This window comes from Mobula birostris, chromosome 20 (assembly GCF_030028105.1).
Source record: "Mobula birostris isolate sMobBir1 chromosome 20, sMobBir1.hap1, whole genome shotgun sequence".
NCBI lineage: Eukaryota > Metazoa > Chordata > Chondrichthyes > Myliobatiformes > Myliobatidae > Mobula > Mobula birostris.
The window spans coordinates 39,719,306-39,740,231 of NC_092389.1; the positions used below are offsets into that span (position 1 = coordinate 39,719,306).

At 50.0% G+C, this 20,926-nt stretch overlaps 1 protein-coding gene across 1 annotated transcript; it reads right to left on the reverse strand.

The window, feature by feature from the left end:
• Positions 1-1,211: 1,211 nt before the first annotated feature.
• LOC140185144 (heat shock cognate 71 kDa protein) lies at positions 1,212-20,922 on the reverse strand. Its single transcript, XM_072238520.1, has 9 exons — positions 20,831-20,922; positions 8,563-8,772; positions 7,985-8,190; positions 7,476-7,628; positions 6,442-6,997; positions 5,301-5,503; positions 3,103-3,301; positions 1,641-1,873; positions 1,212-1,504 (listed from the first exon to the last, which is right to left on the reverse strand). The coding sequence occupies exons 2-9, from the start codon at positions 8,765-8,767 to the stop codon at positions 1,337-1,339; spliced, it is 1,923 nt and encodes a 640-aa protein (XP_072094621.1). The 5' UTR covers positions 8,768-8,772; positions 20,831-20,922; the 3' UTR covers positions 1,212-1,336.
• Between the last annotated feature and the right edge of the window lie 4 nt (positions 20,923-20,926).

The window sequence follows — 20,926 nt, forward strand, 5'->3', positions numbered from 1 at the left end:
TATTGGCCTTCATCAATCAAGGGATTGATCAAGGCCGAGAGGTAATGTTGCAGCTCTTTAGGACCCTGCTCAGACCCCACTTGGGAGTACTGTGCTCAGGTCTGGTCACCTCACTACAGGAAGGATGTGGAAACCATAGAAAGGGTGCAGAGGAGATTTACAAGGATGTTGCCTGGATTGGGGAGCATGCCTTATGAGAATAGGTTGAGTGAACTCAGCCTTCTTTCCTTGGAGCAGCAGAGGATGAGAGGTGACCTGATAGAGGTGTACAATAAGAGGCATTGATCGTATGGATAGTCAAGAGGCTTTTTCCCAGGGCTGGAATGACTAGCACGAGAGGGCAGTTTTGAGGTGCTTGGAAGTAGGTACAGAGGAGATGTCAGGGGTAAGTTTTTTTTAAAAAACACAGAGTGGTGGGTGTGTGGAATAGTTGTCGGCGACACATTAAGAGACTCCTGGATAGGTACATGGAGCTCAGAAAAATAGAGGGCTATGGGTAACCCTAGGTAATTTCTAAAGTAAGGACGTGTTCAGCACAGTGGGCCGAAGGGCCTGTATTGTGCTGTAGGTTTTCTATGAATACGTAAAGTCTACAAAGAAACAGTTAAAACATTGAGAGAAGTACATATATGTTAATTAGTGGTAAATTCCTGGTAGTTGATGTGTAACCAGTAATTTGTACCATCTGGTGAAATAATTTGTAGGTTAAATGACAGGAAATTACAAAGCTTATTTCACTGCCACCTGGCCAAGAAAACAAAATGTGCCCAGAGGGTAGAAACTCCCACAGGTATTCAAAGTAGGCAAGTCCATGGGTTAAGTACTAGGAAATGGGTCAGTATAGATTTGTTACTAGGTAAAAAGGGACAGGTGACTATTTAACAATTCTCTCTAAATTCAGTTTTTTTATGACTCCCCAGTCCTTTCTCTGCCAGGCACTCTCCTTCTCATGACATTTTCCCATGTAACTGCAGAAGACACAACACCCGCCCCTTTTAACTTGTTCTTTTTTAAACGTGAAAGGATCAAAACTGTCCAGTTTTAATGCAGTTCTAATTTAGGTGGATGTGAAGTGAAACAAGTGTCAATAGAAAATGTGGACATTCAAATTAGAGAATTAAAAACCAGGAGTGTTCAGAGAAGAAAGCTTCCATTGGAACTGAACAAGAGATTGTTTAAACATTTTAAGCGATTTTCATTCTACAAGACAATCACGTTCACAAAGTATTTATTGATCCAGATGTTTTTAAAGTTTCGTTAAACTTACACATTTAGAAACAATAATGAAATGTTTACATTACAATACACTAACAAACAAATTAATGACGCATGTATTTTAGTCAACTTCTTCAATAGTTGGTCCAGATGTTCCTCCAGGAGCAGCACCAGCTCCAGGAAAGCCTTCTGGCATACCACCAGCACTCTGATACAATTTGGCCATGACTGGATTGCAGACCTTCTCAATTTCTTTTAGTTGATGTTCATATTCATCTTTTTCTGCAGTCTGAAAAGATATTGACCAGTTAGTTGATTTTCAAGTTTAGTGAATGTTTTGGAATAGATCATCAGTCAAGACTGAGGATCAACTGAAATATCAGCCTCATTGAATCTGAAATGTTCCATACACCTATAAACTGTACCTGGTTCTTGTCCAGCCAGTTGATAACTTCATTACATTTGTCCAGAACCTTCTGCTTGTCATCGTCACTTATTTTGCCCTTCAGCTTCTCATCTTCAACGGTAGCTTTCATGTTGAATGCAAAGGACTCAAGAGAGTTCTTTGAAGACACTTTATCACGCTGCTGTTCATCTTCTGCTTTGTATCTCTCAGCCTCTTGGACCATACGTTCAATATCTTCTTTGCTTAAACGACCTGTTCATTTAATCAGAGTAATGTTTACATTTTTAGTAGAACAGCCCGTTGACATAGATACCAAATAGAACACTTGAAGATTTGGACTGCCCTGCTGAGTAGGAATTCCAAGGAACATTATATTTTTACAAGTCATTATATAAAAGGATAATCATGTTGAATACATTCATCTTTATACTGCATTACTTTGCTGCAAATTCAAAAGGATAATTTCAGTTTTACAACTCATACTACATAGGATCCTGACTCAACATTAAGCCACAGATACAAAGGATGGATTCCTCTCCTTCACATGTTCTACCAGCCTGTTGTTGCCAGTATGATCCCCTATGCGGTGGTGTGCTGGGGCAATGGCATAAACATGAGTGATGCCAACAGGCTCGATAAACTGATTAGAAAGGCTGGCTCTGTTATAGGAGTTAAACTGGACACACTGGAGGCTGAGGTAGAACAAAAGGACTCTCCGGAAAATCCTGGCAATTCTGGACAATATTTCTCACCCTCCACATACCACCTTGACTGAACAGAGGAGCACTTTTAGTAATAGACTAAGACATCTGTGTTGCTCCAAAGAGCGCTATACGAGATCATTCTTACCCTTGGCTATTAGGCTCTTATAATGTGGGAGGAAGTCGTCCGCTACCCGGAAAAATTCTGGATGCTACCTACATTATTATTATTAATGTGTCAACCTATAGCTGGGGAAGCAATGACCACCTCCTGTTAAGACTGTTTGAGGTAACTTATTTTTTTATTTTTTCTACTTTCTTCTAATATTTGTAAATCTGTACTTGTAATGCTACTATTACACTGTAATTTCCTTTGGGATCAATAAAATATCCACCTATAATAGGAATGGTATGTCACATCCAGAATTTCTCTGATTAGCGGACGACTTTCTCCCATACTACTCTGACGTAGTGGGAAATCGTGTACAAGGCAAGTTACAGCAGTGGTTTGCCCATTGCCTTCTGCTGGGTGAGTTTTTTTTCAAAGAGATCACCAGCTCTCAACTCAGCATGGATGAAAAGCGTGCAGGGGAGCCGACTGGATTCGAACTCGGGGCCTCCCACTCCACAGCCCAGCACTGATGCCACTACGCCACCAGCTGCGTCCCACCTATGATATTGGTTCTTAAATCACTTATGGAATTCAGAACAAAAGTGAAGTGAGCTATTGATGCTAGAAATCTTGAACAAGTTTTGAAAGTCATGAAGTGAGAGATTTACCTTTGTCATTTGTGATGGTGATCTTGTTTTCTTTTCCGGTGCTCTTGTCCACTGCAGACACATTCAAGATACCATTGGCATCAATGTCAAAAGTCACCTCAATTTGAGGCACACCCCTTGGAGCAGGTGGAATTCCAGTCAGCTCAAACTTGCCCAGCAAGTTGTTATCTTTTGTCATCGCTCTCTCACCCTCGAACACCTAAGAATACAATTTCCAGATTACAGAATACGAATAGATAACCATATAATTATTACAGCACGATAACAGGCCATCTCGGCCCTTCTAGTCTGTGCCGAACTCTTATTCTCACCTAGTCCCACCGACCCACACTCAGCCCATAACCCTCCATTCCTTTCCTGTCCATATAGCTGTCCAATTCAACTTTAAACGACAACATCGAACCTACCTCAACCACTTCTGCTGGAAGCTCATTCCACACAGTTACCACTCTCTGAGTAAAGAAGTTCCCCCTCATGTTACCCCTAAACTTTTGCCCTTTAACTCTCAACTCATGTCCTCTTGTTTCAATCTCCCCCACTCTCAATGGAAAAAGCCTATCTCCCTCATAATTTTAAACACCTCTATCAAGTCCCCCCCTCAACCCTCTACGCTCCAAAGAATAAAGATCCAACTTGTTCAACCTTTCTCTATAACTTAGGTGATGAAACCCAGGTAACATTCTAGTAAATCTTCTCTGGACTCTCTTTATTTTGTTGACATCTTTCCTGTAATTCAGTGACTAGAACTGTACACAATACTCCAAATTTGGCCTCACCAATGCCTTGTACAATTTCAAAATTACATCCCAACTCTTATACTCAATGCTCTGATTAATAAAGGCGAGCATACCAAGAGCTTTCTTCACCACCCTATCCACATGAGATTCCACCTTCAGGGAACTATGCACCATTATTCCGAGATCCCTCTGTTCTACAGCATTCTTCAATGCCCTACCATTTACCATGTATGTCCTATTTTGATTAGTCCTACCAAAATGCAGCACCTCACATTTTTCAGCATTAAACTCCATCTGCCATCTTTCAGCCCACTCTTCTAACTGGCCTAAATCTCTCTGCAAGCTTTGAAAACCTACTTCATCATCCACAACTCCACCTATCTTAGTATCATCTGCATACTTACTAATCCAATTTACCACCCCATCATCCAGATCATTAATGTATATGACAAATAACATTGGACCCAGTACAGATCCCTGAGGCACACCGCTAGTCACCGGCCTCCAATCTGACAAACAGTTATCCACCACTACTCTCTGGCGTCTCCCATCCAGCCACTGCTGAATCTATTTTACTACTTCGATATTAATACTGAAGTCCATATAGACAACATCCACTACTTTACCCTTGTCAACTTTCCTAGTAACCCCTTCAAAAAATTCAGTAAGATTTGTCAAATATGACCTTCCACGCACAAATCCATGTTGACTGTTCCTAATCAGACCGTCTATCCATCAGACCCTGTCGATTCACAAATGACAGCAGTCATAAAACAAAGATCAATTTTGTGCAGTCGTCTCAGCTTTGCAAGGTAGTCAGTAGAAAACTGGTTAATGGGCGTCTCTATAAATAGCTTCTACTGTATTTGGGTTTTAAATATACATAAAGACTTAGCCTCCACAGCTACCTGCAGCAAAGAATTCCAGATTCACCAACCTCTGGTTAAAGAAACTGCTCTCATCTCCATTCCAAATGGACGTCCCTCTATTCCGAGGCTGAATCTTAGACTCTCTCACCATAGGAAACATCCTCTCCACATTAACTCCATCAAGGCCTTTCACTACTCCATAGGTATCACAATGCTCCAAATGAGGCCTCACCAGTTCCTTATGAAGGCTTAACATTATATCCTTGCTTTTAATCCTCTCAAAATCAATGATAACATTGCATTTGCCTTCCTCACCATAGACTCAACCTGCAAATTAACCTTCAGGGAATCCTGCACAGTTCCTTTGCACCTCAGTTTTTTGAATTTTCTCTCCATTTGGAAAATAGTCTACCACTTTTATTTCTTCTACCAAAGTGCATGACCATACACTTCCTGACATTGCATTCCATCTGCCACTTCTTTGCCCATTCTCCTAATCTGTCTGAATCCTCCTGTAGTCTCCCTGGTTCCTCAATACTACCAACCCCTCCAACTAGCAATTGGTTAGTTTAAATATAAAATAAAACCTCACCTGAATGAGCACCCCTGGCTGGTTGTCAGAGTAGGTGGTGAATGTCTGTGTTTGCTTTGTTGGAATGGTGGTATTTCGTTTGATCAAGACAGTCATCACACCACCAGCTGTTTCAATGCCCAAAGAGAGAGGAGTGACATCTAATAATAGTAGATCCTGTACATTTTCTGACTTGTCACCAGCCAAGATGGCAGCCTGCACAGCTGAAATCGAAGTTCATAACCGCATTACATATTTGACATTTACATTTATTACAAGATTATGCTTATAGACAGACCAAGAGTCTATCTATAAGCATCAAGAGTGATTGCTTACAAACATTATAGTATGAACTTACAAAAATACAATTTGAAATAAGTGTTCCAAGAACCAGAAACAGTTCCAGGATTTCGATTAATCAGACCATATGCTGCAGTTAATTGGGACAATACCTAACCTATGTGGGACAATATTTAAATAACAAAAATTGACAAAATAACCGAGATTTCCTTTGTTTATTTGGGGCTCTATGCCACTTAAATGGGACAGGAGATCAAAGTTCTTGAAAATTGCTGGTGAATAGTTTCTAAACTAGCGCCAGTCGTGCGCTGTTACGTGGCTGTTCGACACTACACCATGCTTAGAGTGAACAGCGTCAGTTGTGTGTGTCTATGTTCAAAAAGTAGTGATTATTGTGACTGATAGTGAGATCTGTGCAATAAGACAATTCAGAATGGTTTTGCTCACCATGGTTTCAAGCATTCAGGCTTGGAGATGTCAGAACTGGCTGGGAGTGAAAATGAAACGATTTCACTACTTCAGTAAGTTCGGAATTATGAAGAACTTTGATCTTGAATATTACAATGAAAATAAAGATTTGGAAGATGCAGTTGTCTAAAGCATTATATAAAGGCAGTCCATTATCAGTACCGATTTTGTTCATTTGCATTCAAATCAAAAGAACACAGCAGCTTTATAGTACTGTAGAACTAATTTGTTTTGTATTTTATTTAAACTCATAATGTTATTTAGTTAATAGCATTTTAATACCTTTTAATGTTTCCACGAAACCTCAACTGATTGGGCTAAAATGTACTGATACCAATGTGCCCCATTAACAGAAATCCACTGTATTTCCCCTATTAATAATGAACTTTGTTACCTGCACCATATGCAACAGCCTCGTCAGGATTGATGCTCTTGTTCAATTCCTTGCCATTGAAGAAATCTTGCAACAACTTCTGGATTTTGGGAATGCGGGTGGATCCACCAACCAGCACAATATCATGGATTTGAGCCTTGTCAAGTTTGGCATCTCGCAAGGATTTCTCTACAGGGTCAAGAGTGCCACGGAAGAGGTCAGCATTGAGCTCTTCAAATCGTGCTCTGGTGATTGAGGTATAAAAATCAACACCCTCATACAGGGAGTCAATTTCAATGCTAGCCTGTGTACTGGATGACAGCGTACGCTTTGCACGTTCACAGGCAGTGCGGAGACGGCGAACAGCTCTCTTGTTGTCACTGATGTCTTTCTTGTATTTTCGTTTGAACTCAGTAATAAAATGGTTGACCATGCGATTGTCAAAGTCTTCGCCACCGAGGTGGGTGTCACCAGCTGTAGATTTGACTTCAAAGATTCCATCTTCAATGGTTAAGATGGAGACATCAAAAGTACCACCACCCAGGTCAAAGATCAGGACATTCCTTTCAGCACCAACCTGTTGATGAAAACACATCATTGACAGAGATGGAAACATTTTAGTTTAATGTCGTTTGTCTAGTAATAGTGTAGTAATTGTGTCAGTCACTGGTTTGTATATATTGTAGCACTAACCTTCTAATAAAGGTATTTTATATGGAAAAAAATCTGCAGCATTTTGAGCTAAAGCAGTTCAGAAATGACACCTCATCCAGTGGTTTTCCTAAGGTTCTGTTCTCATGGTCCTTTAAACAGTTAAATTGTTAAAGCTCTTTGATAACAAATGATCAGACTGTTCAAGGAAAAACTTAATAGCTTACAGTTACTAGAAATTTGCTATTTCACTCAACATAAACATCCTCTCCCTGCTGGCTTCTGAAAGTTAACTTGCAGATTACCCTAACATCAAGCACAAAAATTGGCTGAAATAGCTAAAAACCTGATATAGGCACTAAGAATCACAGCCCATGTCATTAAAACATTTCCTTCTGAAATACCTTTTTATCCAAGCCATAAGCTATGGCAGCAGCCGTTGGCTCATTTATAATACGGAGGACATTAAGCCCAGAAATTGTTCCAGCATCTTTTGTTGCCTGGCGTTGAGAGTCGTTAAAATAAGCAGGAACTGTAATAACAACATTTGTAACAGTCTGCAAGACAAAGAATTTAAATTGAATATTGTAAACTTAAGTTTAACAGTTTTCTCTAATCAATGATTCCCCAAAGTCCTTTGAATTTCAGACCACCTTTCACTACAAGTACTTTGAAAGGAATACAACGCAGGAAGAGTTAAACTAAATTTTATCTGATAAACTATCACTTTGTGTAGGTCATTTGGATGAGAGTTATCATATATGATCAACACTGATTTACTTCCATTTTAGTATCTAGTTTAAGAAATGAATGTGTATAAGTTCATGACAAAAAACTTATTCTCTTGTTCCCATGTAAGATGGTTAATGGTAAATTATGTGACAAGCCGTCAGCACATAGTTAGTTACCCTACCTTTCCAAGGTACGCTTCTGCAATTTCTTTCATTTTTGTGAGCACCATTGAAGAAATTTCCTCTGGGTAAAAAGACTTGCTTTCACCTTTGTATTCAACCTGAACTTTAGGACGACTACCATCGTTTATTACGTTGAAAGGCCAGTGCTTCATGTCAGCTTGGACAACAGAATCCTCAAATCTACGCCCAATTAGGCGCTTGGCATCTATAAAATTCAGAAGATTGATAAAAATTGAGACATAGAATTTTTTTTCTGCCATGAGATAGCATAGTTCTACACTTATTGTGCTTTACAGCATGTTCCATGACCAGAAGAGAAATGTAATTTAGCAAACCATTCATGCTGAGAACGCCCAATCTCAACCTGAGTGCCCACATAAGCAATAATTAGCTCCTCTGTAGCTCAATACAAATCAGCCAGAAAGCAGCACTAACTCAGTTTGCAAGTCTTTGAATGCCCTAATTCACCTAGCTGTACTTTTTTAAATGATGCAGTAAAGCACCAGAGGAAAAATACTAGAAAGTTCAGCAATTTACAATCTGTTTATCTACATTGCAAGATCTTCAAGTAACTCACCAAATACAGTGTTGGTTGGGTTCATAGCCACCTGATTCTTGGCTGCATCACCGATCAATCTCTCTGTATCAGTGAAGGCAACATAACTCGGAGTGGTGCGGTTGCCTTGGTCATTGGCAATAATTTCAACTTTGCCATGTTGGAAGACACCTACACACGAGTAGGTTGTCCCAAGATCAATTCCAACTGCTGGTCCCTTAGACATGTTGCCTGCAAGAATAGTTTCACAGCTTTTACTTCAAAACATTCATAAAATACGTACTTAAGTTCTTCATTTCTAACATATTTTTGCAACCTTAGAGATATGGGAATCACTAAGAATTGCCATCCATGGGACAGCACAACTGTGATTCAATTCCCATAGCTGTCTGTATGTTTCATCCCACATTCCAAAGACATACTATTGGCATGTTATGTTGGTGCTGGAAGCATAGCAACACCTGTGGACTGCCCCCAGCACAATCCTCAGACTGTTTTGGTCACTGACTCAAATGACGCATTTCGCTGTAACTTCTGACATATGTGATAATTAATGTTTAATTCTTTATTATAATGGATCAGAGATTGTTTGTTATAACTTTGTCATTGTTATCTATTTATTGAATAATTTAAATATTACCCTAAGCATCTTAGTAAGAAATCATTTGTAAAAGTCACATTAGCTCCAACTACAGTTAAAGTCATTATTGAGTGTTAACTAAGGTGTGAATAAGATTTTGATCACACTCTCAATAGAAATAGCTACATGTGGCATTGAACTGACCAACCAAAAACCCAGAAGAAAAACACTGGAGTTCTGATGAAGATTTTAAACATTTCGTTACTTAAGTAAACTGACACTTCAAGATTTGTAGATAAGACAGGAAATGCTGGAATCTGGAAGAAAAACAAAACACCAGAGGAACAGCTGGTCAAGCAGCATCTGTGGAAGAAAAAGGTAAAACTCATGTCCTGGGATAGAGAAGAGATTGTTAGTATAGGGGAGGTGGGTGGGATGAAGACAGGTAGGTGACAGTGATGGGTAGATGGAAGGGATGAACTGGATTGGTCAAAGAACACTGAGGCTGTCTACAAGAAGGATCAGAGCCGTCTCTATTTCCTGAGGAGATTGAGGTCCTTTAACATCTGCCGGACGATGCTGAGGATGTTCTACGAGTCTGTGGTGGCCAGTGCGATCATGCTTGCTGTTGTGTGCTGGGGCAGCAGGCTGAGGGTAGCAGACACCAACAGAATCAACAAGCTCATCCGTAAGGCCAGTGATGTTGTGGGGATGGAACTGGACTCTCTCACGGTGGTGTCTGAAAAGAGGATGCTGTCTAAGTTGCATGCCTTCTTGGTCAATGTTCCCCATCCACTACATAATGTACTGGGTGGGCACAGGAGTACATTCAACCAGAGACTCATTCCACCAAGATGCAGCACAGAGCGTCATAGGAAGTCATTCCTGCCTGTGGCCATCAAACTTTACAACTCCTCCCTTGGAGGGTCAGACACCCTGTGCCAATAGGCTGGTCCTGGACTTATTTCATAATTTACTGGCATAATTTACATACTACTATTTAACTATTTATGGTTCTATTACTATTTATTATTTATGGTGCAACTGTAACAAAAACCAATTTCCCCCAGGATCAATAAAGTATGGCTATGACTAAGGGGGAGAAGGTTACATTGAAAAATTCAACATTCATATGATTACTTGTAAGCTAAAAGTAGAATGAGAGATGTCCTTTTAATCCACAGTTGGCCTCTCCATAGTAATGGAGAGAGCTGAGAGCAGACTGAGCAGAAAAAAAGCATTTAAAATGAAACCAGGAAAAGGAGCTCAGATGGCCACTGCGGTCGGTGTGGGGCACCATTGGCTCTTAGAAGGACTATTTAAGCTTCAGGATGGTGGGAATGAACTCCTCCCATCCATCTCTGCCATGGCAGATGGAGCCCTCATATTCATTTCATTCATTTCCTGCTCACCTGTTTCATCTCTTCCCCTTCCCAGAACAGCAACAGAATTCTAACACAGTTACACTTGCAAGTACATTTTGACCTCTTGTTCCCCCCACGACGAAAATAAGGAGCCATCCATGCAATAGTCAAGAACATTGCAGAACAAGCCTGGGAAGTTACAAAACAGCAATATTTCCAACAACTCCACCATGGTCATTCCCAAGCCCAGCTGTGAAAGGAAGGTTAGGCATGGGGCTAACAACCCATCCCATAGTGTTACAGACACAACACAGAAGCTCTACAGACCATCTCTGGGAGAGGAAGGATACACCGAGATGGGCTACACCTGGGAACTTGAATGAATGACCCAGAACAGGGCAGTCTATGCCCCATTACGGGAAACGGGCTGAAGGATATTTCCAACTGTCTTTGTACACCAATCCCATTCAATCCTTCCCGTTGCCATCAACTCTACCCAGATCCTTCCACTCACCAACACACTGGGGGCAATTTAGTGAAAAGAGGAGCACCCTGGGAGGCCATACACAGTCACATGGACAGCAGGCAAACTCCACACAGATGGCAGTTAGAGTGAGGACTAAACCAGCTCTCCCTAGCTGCCACTCACCACCCATTGCAAACAGCTTCAATTGCAATTCAGTGAATATGGCACCTGGTCAGAGACTGGAACATCTAAGACATAGGAGCAGAATTAGGCAATTCGGCCTATCCAGTCTGCTCCACCGTGGCTGATTTATTATCCTTCTCAACCCCATTCTTCTGCCTTGTCCCTGGTACCTTTGATACCCTTACAAATCAACAGCCCATCAACCTCTGTTTTGAATATCCCCGATGACTTGGCCTGTGGTAATGAATTCCAGATTCACCACTCTGGCTAAAGAAATTCTTCCCCTTCTCTGTTCTAAAATGATGCCCCTCTTTTCTGACGTTGTGCCCTCTGGTCCTAGATTCCCCCACTATAGGAAACATTCCCTTCACAACCATTCTGTCAAGGCATTCCAATATTCAATATGTTTCAATGAGATTCCACCCCCCCCACCAAACATTCTTTTGAACTCCGGTGAGTACAAGCTCAGAACCATCAAATGCTCTTACTATGTTAACTCCCATTCCTGACACTATTCTTGTGAACATCCCCTGAACTCTTTCTAATATCAGCACATTTTTTCTCACAAACTGCTCACAATACTCAGAGAGCAAATTACATCCTTGCTGCTGTATTCTAGTCCTCTCAAGATGAATATTAACATTGTATTTATTTTCCTTACACCAACTCAACTGGCATGTTACCCTTTAGGGAATCCTGCATGAGTTTTCCCCTCACTGAACTCATCTACAGAGTGTTCTTGCAGAAAAGTAGCTTTCTTCTCGCTGTGCAATTGGGTGGAAGGTACAGGAGCTTTAGGACTCCCACCACCAGGTTCAAAAACAGTTATTACCCTTCAAACATCAGGCTCCTGAAACAGAGAGGATAACTTCAGCTGCCCTATCACTGAACTGAACTTCCCACAACCTATGGACTCACTTTCAAGGACTGTATTCACATTGTCCATACTTATTGCTTTATTTTGTATTTGCAGTTTATCATCTTTTGCACATTGATTGTTTGTCTTGTGTGCATTTTTCATTGATTTGATTGTTTCTCTTAATCAGAGTCACCATTCTGGCTTCTGTTTCTTCCCCTTCTCTGTTCTAAAATGATGCCCCTCTTTTCTGAGGCTGTGCCATTTTTTGTTACAACCTTTTTTGCACCGCGGACCGGTTTAATACTGATAATATTCTTGCGGACCGGCCAACCCGGGGGAGGGGGGAATGTTCAAGTAGGGTTGCCAACTTTCTCACTTCCAAATAAGGGACAAAAGTAGCAGTCAAATACAGGACACTTTGTGTTTACCCTGAGAAAGACTACCATGACCATGAAGCCTTGCGCAGGCACCTATGTGTGCATGCGTGATGTGCCGATTTTTTTTCCTACAAATCAGTTTTGGCTTAATCTTCCCGATCCTGAAACTACACTGTACATACTGTAGTCGCGCTGATACGCTACGAGTGAAAACAAGATACTGACTCGAGCAGGGTCAGGTTGAACCGTTTACTGTTTGAATCCGCGCGTGCTTAAGTACCCTCTCCCAGCAACTCCCGCTCTCTGCGGGGCCGAAGCAACGTCGGCCTCCGGGCCGAGGTCTGCCCCGCACTCAGATTCCTCTCAGTTGCTGCTGGATGCGGGTTCACCGGCGACTGCTAGAGCTGGTTTGCTTGCTGCGTGGGCGAGCTGCCACAATACATTATTTCTACTTTATATAGGCTGTGTATTTATCATATCATTCGTGCTTTTACTATATGTTAGTATTATTTGGTAGGTTATTTCAAGTTCAACAGTGCGTGACAGGGAATGAGGAAAGGTGCAGCTGACTCATATCGTTTCCTCTGGGGAGTTTGGGGACCACTGCGCTTAATTATAATGTCTGCAAGCAAATGAATCTCAGGGTTGTATATAGTGACATTTATATACTCTGATAATAAATTTACTTTGAATCATATACATCCACCTACCACTTGTACTTTTCTCCAATCTCCTTAAAAATAGACCCTCTCTCATTAGCCATTTCCACCCTGGAAGAAACTGTCCACCTGATCAATGCTTCTGATCATCTTGCACAATCCAGTATCAACTCTCCCCTCACCCTCTAACAATTCAAAGTAAATATATTATCAAAGTACATATATGTCACTATTTAGAGCAGATATGGGGAGAAATTTCTATAGGTGGTAAATCTGTGGAATTCATTGCCACAGGCAGCTATGGAAGCCAAGTCATCGGGGATATTCAAAGTGGAGGCTGACAGACTCTTCATTAGTCAGGGCATCAAAGGTTACAGAGAGAAGGCAGGAGTGGGCATGAGGGAAAATAAATCAGCCATGATGGAACATGGGGCACAGACGACCCAATTCTGCTCCTATACCTTATACAACCCTGAGATCCACCTTCCTCCATTGATTGTATTGGGTTTCATCTATCCATTCAGCATGCCAGGGTTGTATAGGGCAGCAGGGTAGTGTAGTACCAATGACCTAGGACCATGTCCTGCCACTCTCTGTAAGGAGCTTATACATCCTCCCCATGGGTTTCGTCCCAGTGCTCCCACAGTCCAAAGATGTACCGATTGGGTAGGTTAACTGTCATTGCAAATTGTCCCGTGATTAGGCTGGGGTTAAATCAGGGGTTGCTGGGCCAGAACTCTATCTCAGTAAATACATATGGTGATGCATGGTGTGTACTTTGATAATAAAGTTATTCTGGACTTCGAAGTCCCTTTACACTTCTGATTTTTTCCCGATTTAGATTCAAAGAACATTTATTTATCAAAGTTTGCTTGCAGGATACAATCCTGGGATTTGCCTTCCCAACAAAACGAAGAATTAAGTGTTTGCTCCCATTTGTTCTGTTGAAGAGCAGGATCAGACCAAACCCTATTGTCGACCAGCCACTTCTCTGTCCGAGCAGAAGGAAGGAATATCAATTTAATACCAGAGAACCTACATGGTACACAACCTGAAATTCATATTTTTCACAGACATCCTTTCATACATGGAAACAAAAAAAGGCTGCTAATTTTTTGTCCAAATGAAAGATCAATTTAATGCCAGGAAACACAACCTGAAATTCACTCCTCACACACATCCCTGGGTTACTTGAGCAGACAGCGGCAGCTGGGTGGGCGAAAAGAAAGCAACTTTTGTGCTTGCCTCACCAAGCAGCCTGAATGTCTGATGTGCCCCAGATACCCGCCCCATTAACTGAAGCTGCAAAAGGCTCAGGGAGGGAGACTGGTTGGAAACCAGCCCCACAAGCAGATGGGTGGGGTCGGAAAGGGGAGAACCGGACAGCGGGGGCTCTTCCCATGACAGAGGATGCTGGCTCGTCCAGACCTAACTCTCAATGGCTCTGCACATGCTGCCCAGCCATCCTCCCCAGTACCCGGCCATTTCGTCCCCCACCGGTGCCTGGCCATTCCTCTCCACCCGCCCCCCCGGTGCCCAGCAATTTCCCCTCCCCCAGCCCCCCGGTCATTTCCCCCTCTCCTCCCCAGTGCCCAGCCATTTCCCCCTCTCCCACCCCCCCCCCCGGTGCCCGACCATTTCCCTCTCTGCCCACCCAGTGCCCGGGCATTTCCCCCTCTCCCCCCCGGTACCTGGCCATTTCCCCCTCTCCCCCCCAGGTGCCCGGCCATTTCCCTCTTCCTCCCCCGGTGCCCAGCCAATTCCCACTCCCCCCCCAGGTGCCTGGCCATTTTCCCCCTCTCTCCCCCCAGGTGCCCGGCTATTTCCCCCTCCTCCACCCCTGGTGCCCGGCTATTTCTCCCCCTCCCCCCGGTGCCTGGCCATTCCCCCTCTCCCTCCCCCAGTGCTTGGCCATTCATCCCCCTCCCCCCGGTGCCCGGCCATTCCCTCTCTCCCCCGGTGCCCGGTCATTTCTCCCCCTCCCCCCGGTGCCTGGCCATTCCCCCTCTCCGCGCCCCGGTGCCCGGCCAGCTCCCCCTCTCCTGAATCCCCCGGTGCCCGGCCATTTCCCCTTCTCCTGATCCCCCGATGCCCAGCCATTTCCCCTCCCCCAACACAGTGCCCGGCCATTCCCTCTCCCCCCCCCCCCCAGTGCTTGGCCATTCCCCCAACCCCCGGTGCCCGGCCATTTCTCTCTCTGCCCCCCTCCCAGTGCCCGGCCATTTCTCCCTCCCCCCCCAGTGCCTGGCCATTCCCCCCCCCCGGTGCCCAACCATTTCCCCCTCCCCCCCCGGCACCCAGCTATTTCCCCCTCTCCACTCCTGGTGCCCAGCAATTTCTCCCCCCCACCCGGTGCCCGGCCATTCCACCCCCCGCAGCGCCTGGTCATTTCTCCCCCTCCCCCGGTGCCCGGCCATTCCCCCTCTCCCAACACAGTGCCCAGCCATTCCCTATCCCCTCCCCCGGTGCCTGGCCATTTCCCCCTCCTCCCCCCCCCCCCGGTGCCTGGCCATTCCCCCCACCCCCGGTGCCCGGCCATTTCTCCTCCCCACCACAGTGCCTGGCCATTTCCTCCTCCCCCCCCGGTGCCCAGCCATTTCCCTCTTCCTCCCCCGGTGCCCATCCATTCCCCCCCCCAGGTGCCTGGCCATTTCCCCCTCTCACGCCCAGGTGCTCGGCTTATTCCCCCCTCTTCCACCCCTGGTGCCTGGCTATTTCTCACCCCCCCCAAGTGCCCGGTCATTTCTCCCCCTCCCCCCGCTGCCTGGCCATTCCCCCTCTCCGCCGCCCCGGTGCCCGGCCATCTCCCCCTCTCCCGATCCCCCAGTGCCCGGCCATTTCCCCTTCTCCCGATCCCCCGATGCCCAGCCATTTCCCCTCCCCCAACACAGTGCCCGGCCATTCCCTCTCCCCTCCCCCAGTGCTTGGCTATTCCCCCCACCCCCGGTGCCCGGCCATTTCTCTCTCTGCCCCCCACCCCGGTGCCCGGCCATCTCCCCCTCTCCCGATCCCCCAGTGCCCAACCATTTCTCCCTCTCCGCCCACCCGATGCCCGGCCATTTCCCTCTCCCCCCCCCCCGGTGCCCGGACATTTTCCCCCTCTCCACCCCTGGTGCCCGGCTATTTCTCCCCCTCCCCCCAGTGCCTGGCCATTCCCCCTCTCCCTCCCCCAGCGCTTGGCCATTCCCCCCACCCCCGGTGCCCGGCCATTTCTCTCTCTGCCCACGCAGTGCCCGGCCATTTCAACTCCCCCTCCCCCCCCCCAGTGCCCGGCCATTCCCTCTCCACCCCCCGGTGCCCGGTCATTTCTCCCCCTTCCCCCGGTGCCCGGCCATCTCCCCCTCTCCTGATCCCCCGATGCCCAGACATTTCCCCTCCCCTAACACAGTGCCCGGCCATTCCCTCTCTCCTCCCCCAGTGCTTGGCCATTCCCCCAATCCCCGGTGCCCGGCCATTTCTCTCTCTGCCCCCCTCCCAGTACCCGGCCATTCCCCCCCCCCGGTGCCCAACCATTTCCCCCTCCCTCCAGGTGCCCGGCCATTTCCCTCTTCCTCCCACTGTGCCCAGCCATTTCCCCTTCTCCCCCCCAGGTGCCTGACCATTTCCCCCTCCCCTCCCGGCACCCAGCTATTTCCCCCTCTCCACTCCTGGTGCCCAGCAATTTCTCCCCCCCCCCCGGTGCCCGGCCATTCCACCCCCCACAGCCCCCAGTCATTTCTCCCCCTCCCCTGGTGCCCGGCCAACTCCTCCTCTCCCAATCCCCCAGTGCCCGGCCATTTCCCCCTCTCCCGCCCAGGTGCTCAGCTTATTCCCCCCTCCTCCACCCCTGGTGCCCGGCTATTTCTCACCTCCCCCCCCCCCGTGCCCGGTCATTTCTCCCCCTCCCCCCGCTGCCTGGCTATTCCCCCTCTCCACCGCCCCAGTGCCCAGCCATCTCCCCCTCTCCCGATCCCCCGATGCCCAGCCATTTCCCCTCCCCCAACAGTGCCGGACATTCCCTCTTCCCCCCCCCCCCCAGTGCTTGGCTATTCCCCCCACCCCCGGTGCCCGGCCATTTCTCTCTCTGCCCCCCTCCCAGTGCCCGGCCATTTCCTCTTCTCCCGATCCCCCGATGCCCAGCCATTTCCCCTCTCCCAACACAGTGCCCGGCCATTCCCTCTCCCCTCCCCCAGTGCTTGGCCATTCCCCCCACCCCCGGTGCCCGGCCATTTCTCTCTCTGCCCCCCTCCCAGTGCCTGGCCATTTCCCCTTCTTCCCCCCAGGTGCCCGGCCATTTCCCCTTCTCCCCCCCAGGTGCCTGGCCATTTCCCCCCCTCCCCCCCCGGCACCCAGCTATTTCCCCCTCTCCACTCCTGGTGCCCAGCAATTCCCCCCCCCGCAGCGCCCGGTCATTTCTCCCCCTCCCCCGGTGCCCAGCCATCTCCCCCTCTCCCAATTCCCTGGTGCCCGGCCATTCCCTCTCCCCTCCCCCGGTGCCCGGCCATTTCCCTCTCCACCCCCCCCCCCCCGGTGCCTGGCCATTCCCCCCACACCCGGTGCCCGGCCATTTCCCCTCCCTCCCACAGTGCCTGGCCATTTCCCCCTCCCCCCCCAGGTGCCCGGCCATTTCCCCCTCCCCCCGGTGCCCGGCCATTTCCCCCTCTCCCGCCCAGGTGCTCAGCTTATTTCCCCCTCCTCCACCCCTGATGCCCGGCTATTTCTCCCCCCCCCCAGTGCCCAGCCATTCCCACTCCCCCCCCCCCGTGCCCGGTCATTTCTCCCTCTTCCCCCGGTGCCTGGCCATTCCCCCTCTCTGCCCCCCCCGGTGCCCGGCCATCTCCCCCTCTCCCGATCGCCCAGTGCCCAACCATTTCCCCTTCTCCCGATCCCCCGATGCCCAGCCATTTCCCTCTTCCTCCCCCGGTGCCCGGACATTTTCCCCCTCTCCACCCCTGGTACCCAGTCATTTCTCCTCCTCCACCCTGGTGCCCGGCCATTCCACCTCTCCCCACCAGTGTCCGGCCATTTCACCCTCTCTCTACCCCCCCCCCGGTGCCTGGCCATTTCCCCCTCTCTCGATCCCCCGGTGCCCGGCCATATACCCCTCTCCCGATCCCCCGATGCCCAGCCATTTCCCCTCTCCCAACACAGTGCCCGGCCATTCCCTCTCCCCTCCCCCAGTGCTTGGCCATTCCCCCACCCCCAGTGCCCGGCCATTTCCCCCTCCCCCCCAGTGCCCGGCCATTCCCCCCCCCGCAGCACCCGGTCATTTCTCCCCCTCCCCTGGTGCTCGGCCACTTCCCCCCTCCCGCCCCGGTGCCCATCCATCCCCCCACAGGTGCCCGGCTATTCCCCCCTCCCCCCAAGGTGCCCGGCCATTTCTCCCTCTTCCTCCCCTGGTGCCCGGACATTTCCCCCCTTTCCACCCCTGGTACCTAGTCATTTCTCCCCCTCCACCCTAGTGCCCAGCCATTCCCCCTCTCCGCCCCCCACAGTGCCCGGCCATTTCCCCCTCCTCCACGGTGCCTGGCTATTTCCCCCTCCCCCCGGCCATTTCCCCCTCTCCCGATCCCCCGGTGCTCGCCCATTTCCCCCTCTCCCGATCCCCCGGTGCCCGGCCATATACCTCTCCCAATCCCCCGGTGCTCGCCCATTTCCCCCTCTCCCCATCCCCCGATGCCCGGCTATTTCCCCTCCCCCCACAGTGTCCGGCCATTTCCCCCTCTCCCCATCCCCCGATGCCCGGCCATTTCTCTCTCTGCCCCCCTCCCAGTGCCCGGCCATTTCCCCTTCTCCCGATCCCCCGATGCCCAGCCATTTCCCCTCTCCCAACACAGTGCCCGGCCATTCCCTCTCCCCTCCCCCAGTGCTTGGCCATTCCCCCCACCCCCGGTGCCCGGCCATTTCTCTCTCTGCCCCCCTCCCAGTGCCTGGCCATTTCCCCTTCTTCCCCCCAGGTGCCCGGCCATTTCCCCTTCTCCCCCCCAGGTGCCTGGCCATTTCCCCCCCTCCCCCCCCGGCACCCAGCTATTTCCCCCTCTCCACTCCTGGTGCCCAGCAATTCCCCCCCCCGCAGCGCCCGGTCATTTCTCCCCCTCCCCCGGTGCCCAGCCATCTCCCCCTCTCCCAATTCCCTGGTGCCCGGCCATTCCCTCTCCCCTCCCCCGGTGCCCGGCCATTTCCCTCTCCACCCCCCCCCCGGTGCCTGGCCATTCCCCCCACACCCGGTGCCCGGCCATTTCCCCTCCCTCCCACAGTGCCTGGCCATTTCCCCCTCCCCCCCCAGGTGCCCGGCCATTTCCCCCTCCCCCCGGTGCCCGGCCATTTCCCCCTCTCCCGCCCAGGTGCTCAGCTTATTTCCCCCTCCTCCACCCCTGATGCCCGGCTATTTCTCCCCCCCCCCAGTGCCCGGCCATTCCCACTCCCCCCCCCCCCCCGTGCCCGGTCATTTCTCCCTCTTCCCCCGGTGCCTGGCCATTCCCCCTCTCTGCCCCCCCCCGGTGCCCGGCCATCTCCCCCTCTCCCGATCGCCCAGTGCCCAACCATTTCCCCTTCTCCCGATCCCCCGATGCCCAGCCATTTCCCTCTTCCTCCCCCGGTGCCCGGACATTTTCCCCCTCTCCACCCCTGGTACCCAGTCATTTCTCCTCCTCCACCCTGGTGCCCGGCCATTCCACCTCTCCCCACCAGTGTCCGGCCATTTCACCCTCTCTCTACCCCCCCCCCGGTGCCTGGCCATTTCCCCCTCTCTCGATCCCCCGGTGCCCGGCCATATACCCCTCTCCCGATCCCCCGATGCCCAGCCATTTCCCCTCTCCCAACACAGTGCCCGGCCATTCCCCCACCCCCAGTGCCCGGCCATTTCCCCCTCCCCCCCAGTGCCCGGCCATTCCCCCCCCCCGCAGCACCCAGTCATTTCTCCCCCTCCCCTGGTGCTCGGCCACTTCCCCCCTCCCGCCCCGGTGCCCATCCATCCCCCCACAGGTGCCCGGCTATTCCCCCCTCCCCCCAAGGTGCCCGGCCATTTCTCCCTCTTCCTCCCCTGGTGCCCGGACATTTCCCCCCTTTCCACCCCTGGTACCTAGTCATTTCTCCCCCTCCACCCTAGTGCCCAGCCATTCCCCCTCTCCGCCCCCCACAGTGCCCGGCCATTTCCCCCTCCTCCACGGTGCCTGGCTATTTCCCCCTCCCCCCGGCCATTTCCCCCTCTCCCGATCCCCCGGTGCTCGCCCATTTCCCCCTCTCCCGATCCCCCGGTGCCCGGCCATATACCTCTCCCAATCCCCCGGTGCTCGCCCATTTCCCCCTCTCCCCATCCCCCGATGCCCGGCTATTTCCCCTCCCCCCACAGTGTCCGGCCATTTCCCCCTCTCCCCATCCCCCGATGCCCGGCCATTTCCCCTCCCCCCACAGTGTCCGGCCATTTCCCCCTCTCCCCATCCCCCGATGCCCGGCCATTTCCCCTCCCCCCAGTGTCCGGCCATTTCCCCCTCTCCCCCCCACAGTGCCCGGCCATTTCCCCTCCCCCCCCGGTGCCAGCCATTTCCCCCTCTCCCCCCACCCCGGTGCCCGGCCATTTTCCCCTCTTCCCCTCCCCCCAGCGCCCGGCCATTTCCCCCTCTCCCCCGGTGCCTGGCCATTTCCCCCTCTCCCACCCCCGGTGCCCAGCCATTCCCCCCTCTCCCCCACCGGCGCCCGGCCATTTCCCCCTCTCCCCCCCCCCCGGCACCCGACCATTCCCCCTCTCCCTCCCCCCACTGCAGTAATAAAGTCCCAGTATTAAATGAATGAACCCAAGGGTGGAAACGCCGCTGATACTCACTGTTTGTAACGCGAAGGCTCCACACAGCCAAACCGATCTGCCCCGACACCGGCTCTGCTCCTCACTGGACAGCTCCCGACCCCAAGCGCCACAGAA

Coding starts and splice junctions, on each gene's coding strand:
- LOC140185144 (XM_072238520.1), bottom strand. CDS start 8,767: ATGTCTAAGGGACCAGCAGTTGGAATTGATCTTGGGACAACCTACTCG. Junction 7,629..7,984: donor CAGAAGCGTACCTTGGAAAG/GTAGGGTAACTA, acceptor TTTGTCTTGCAG/ACTGTTACAAATGTTGTTAT. Junction 1,505..1,640: donor ACTGGCTGGACAAGAACCAG/GTACAGTTTATA, acceptor ATATCTTTTCAG/ACTGCAGAAAAAGATGAATA.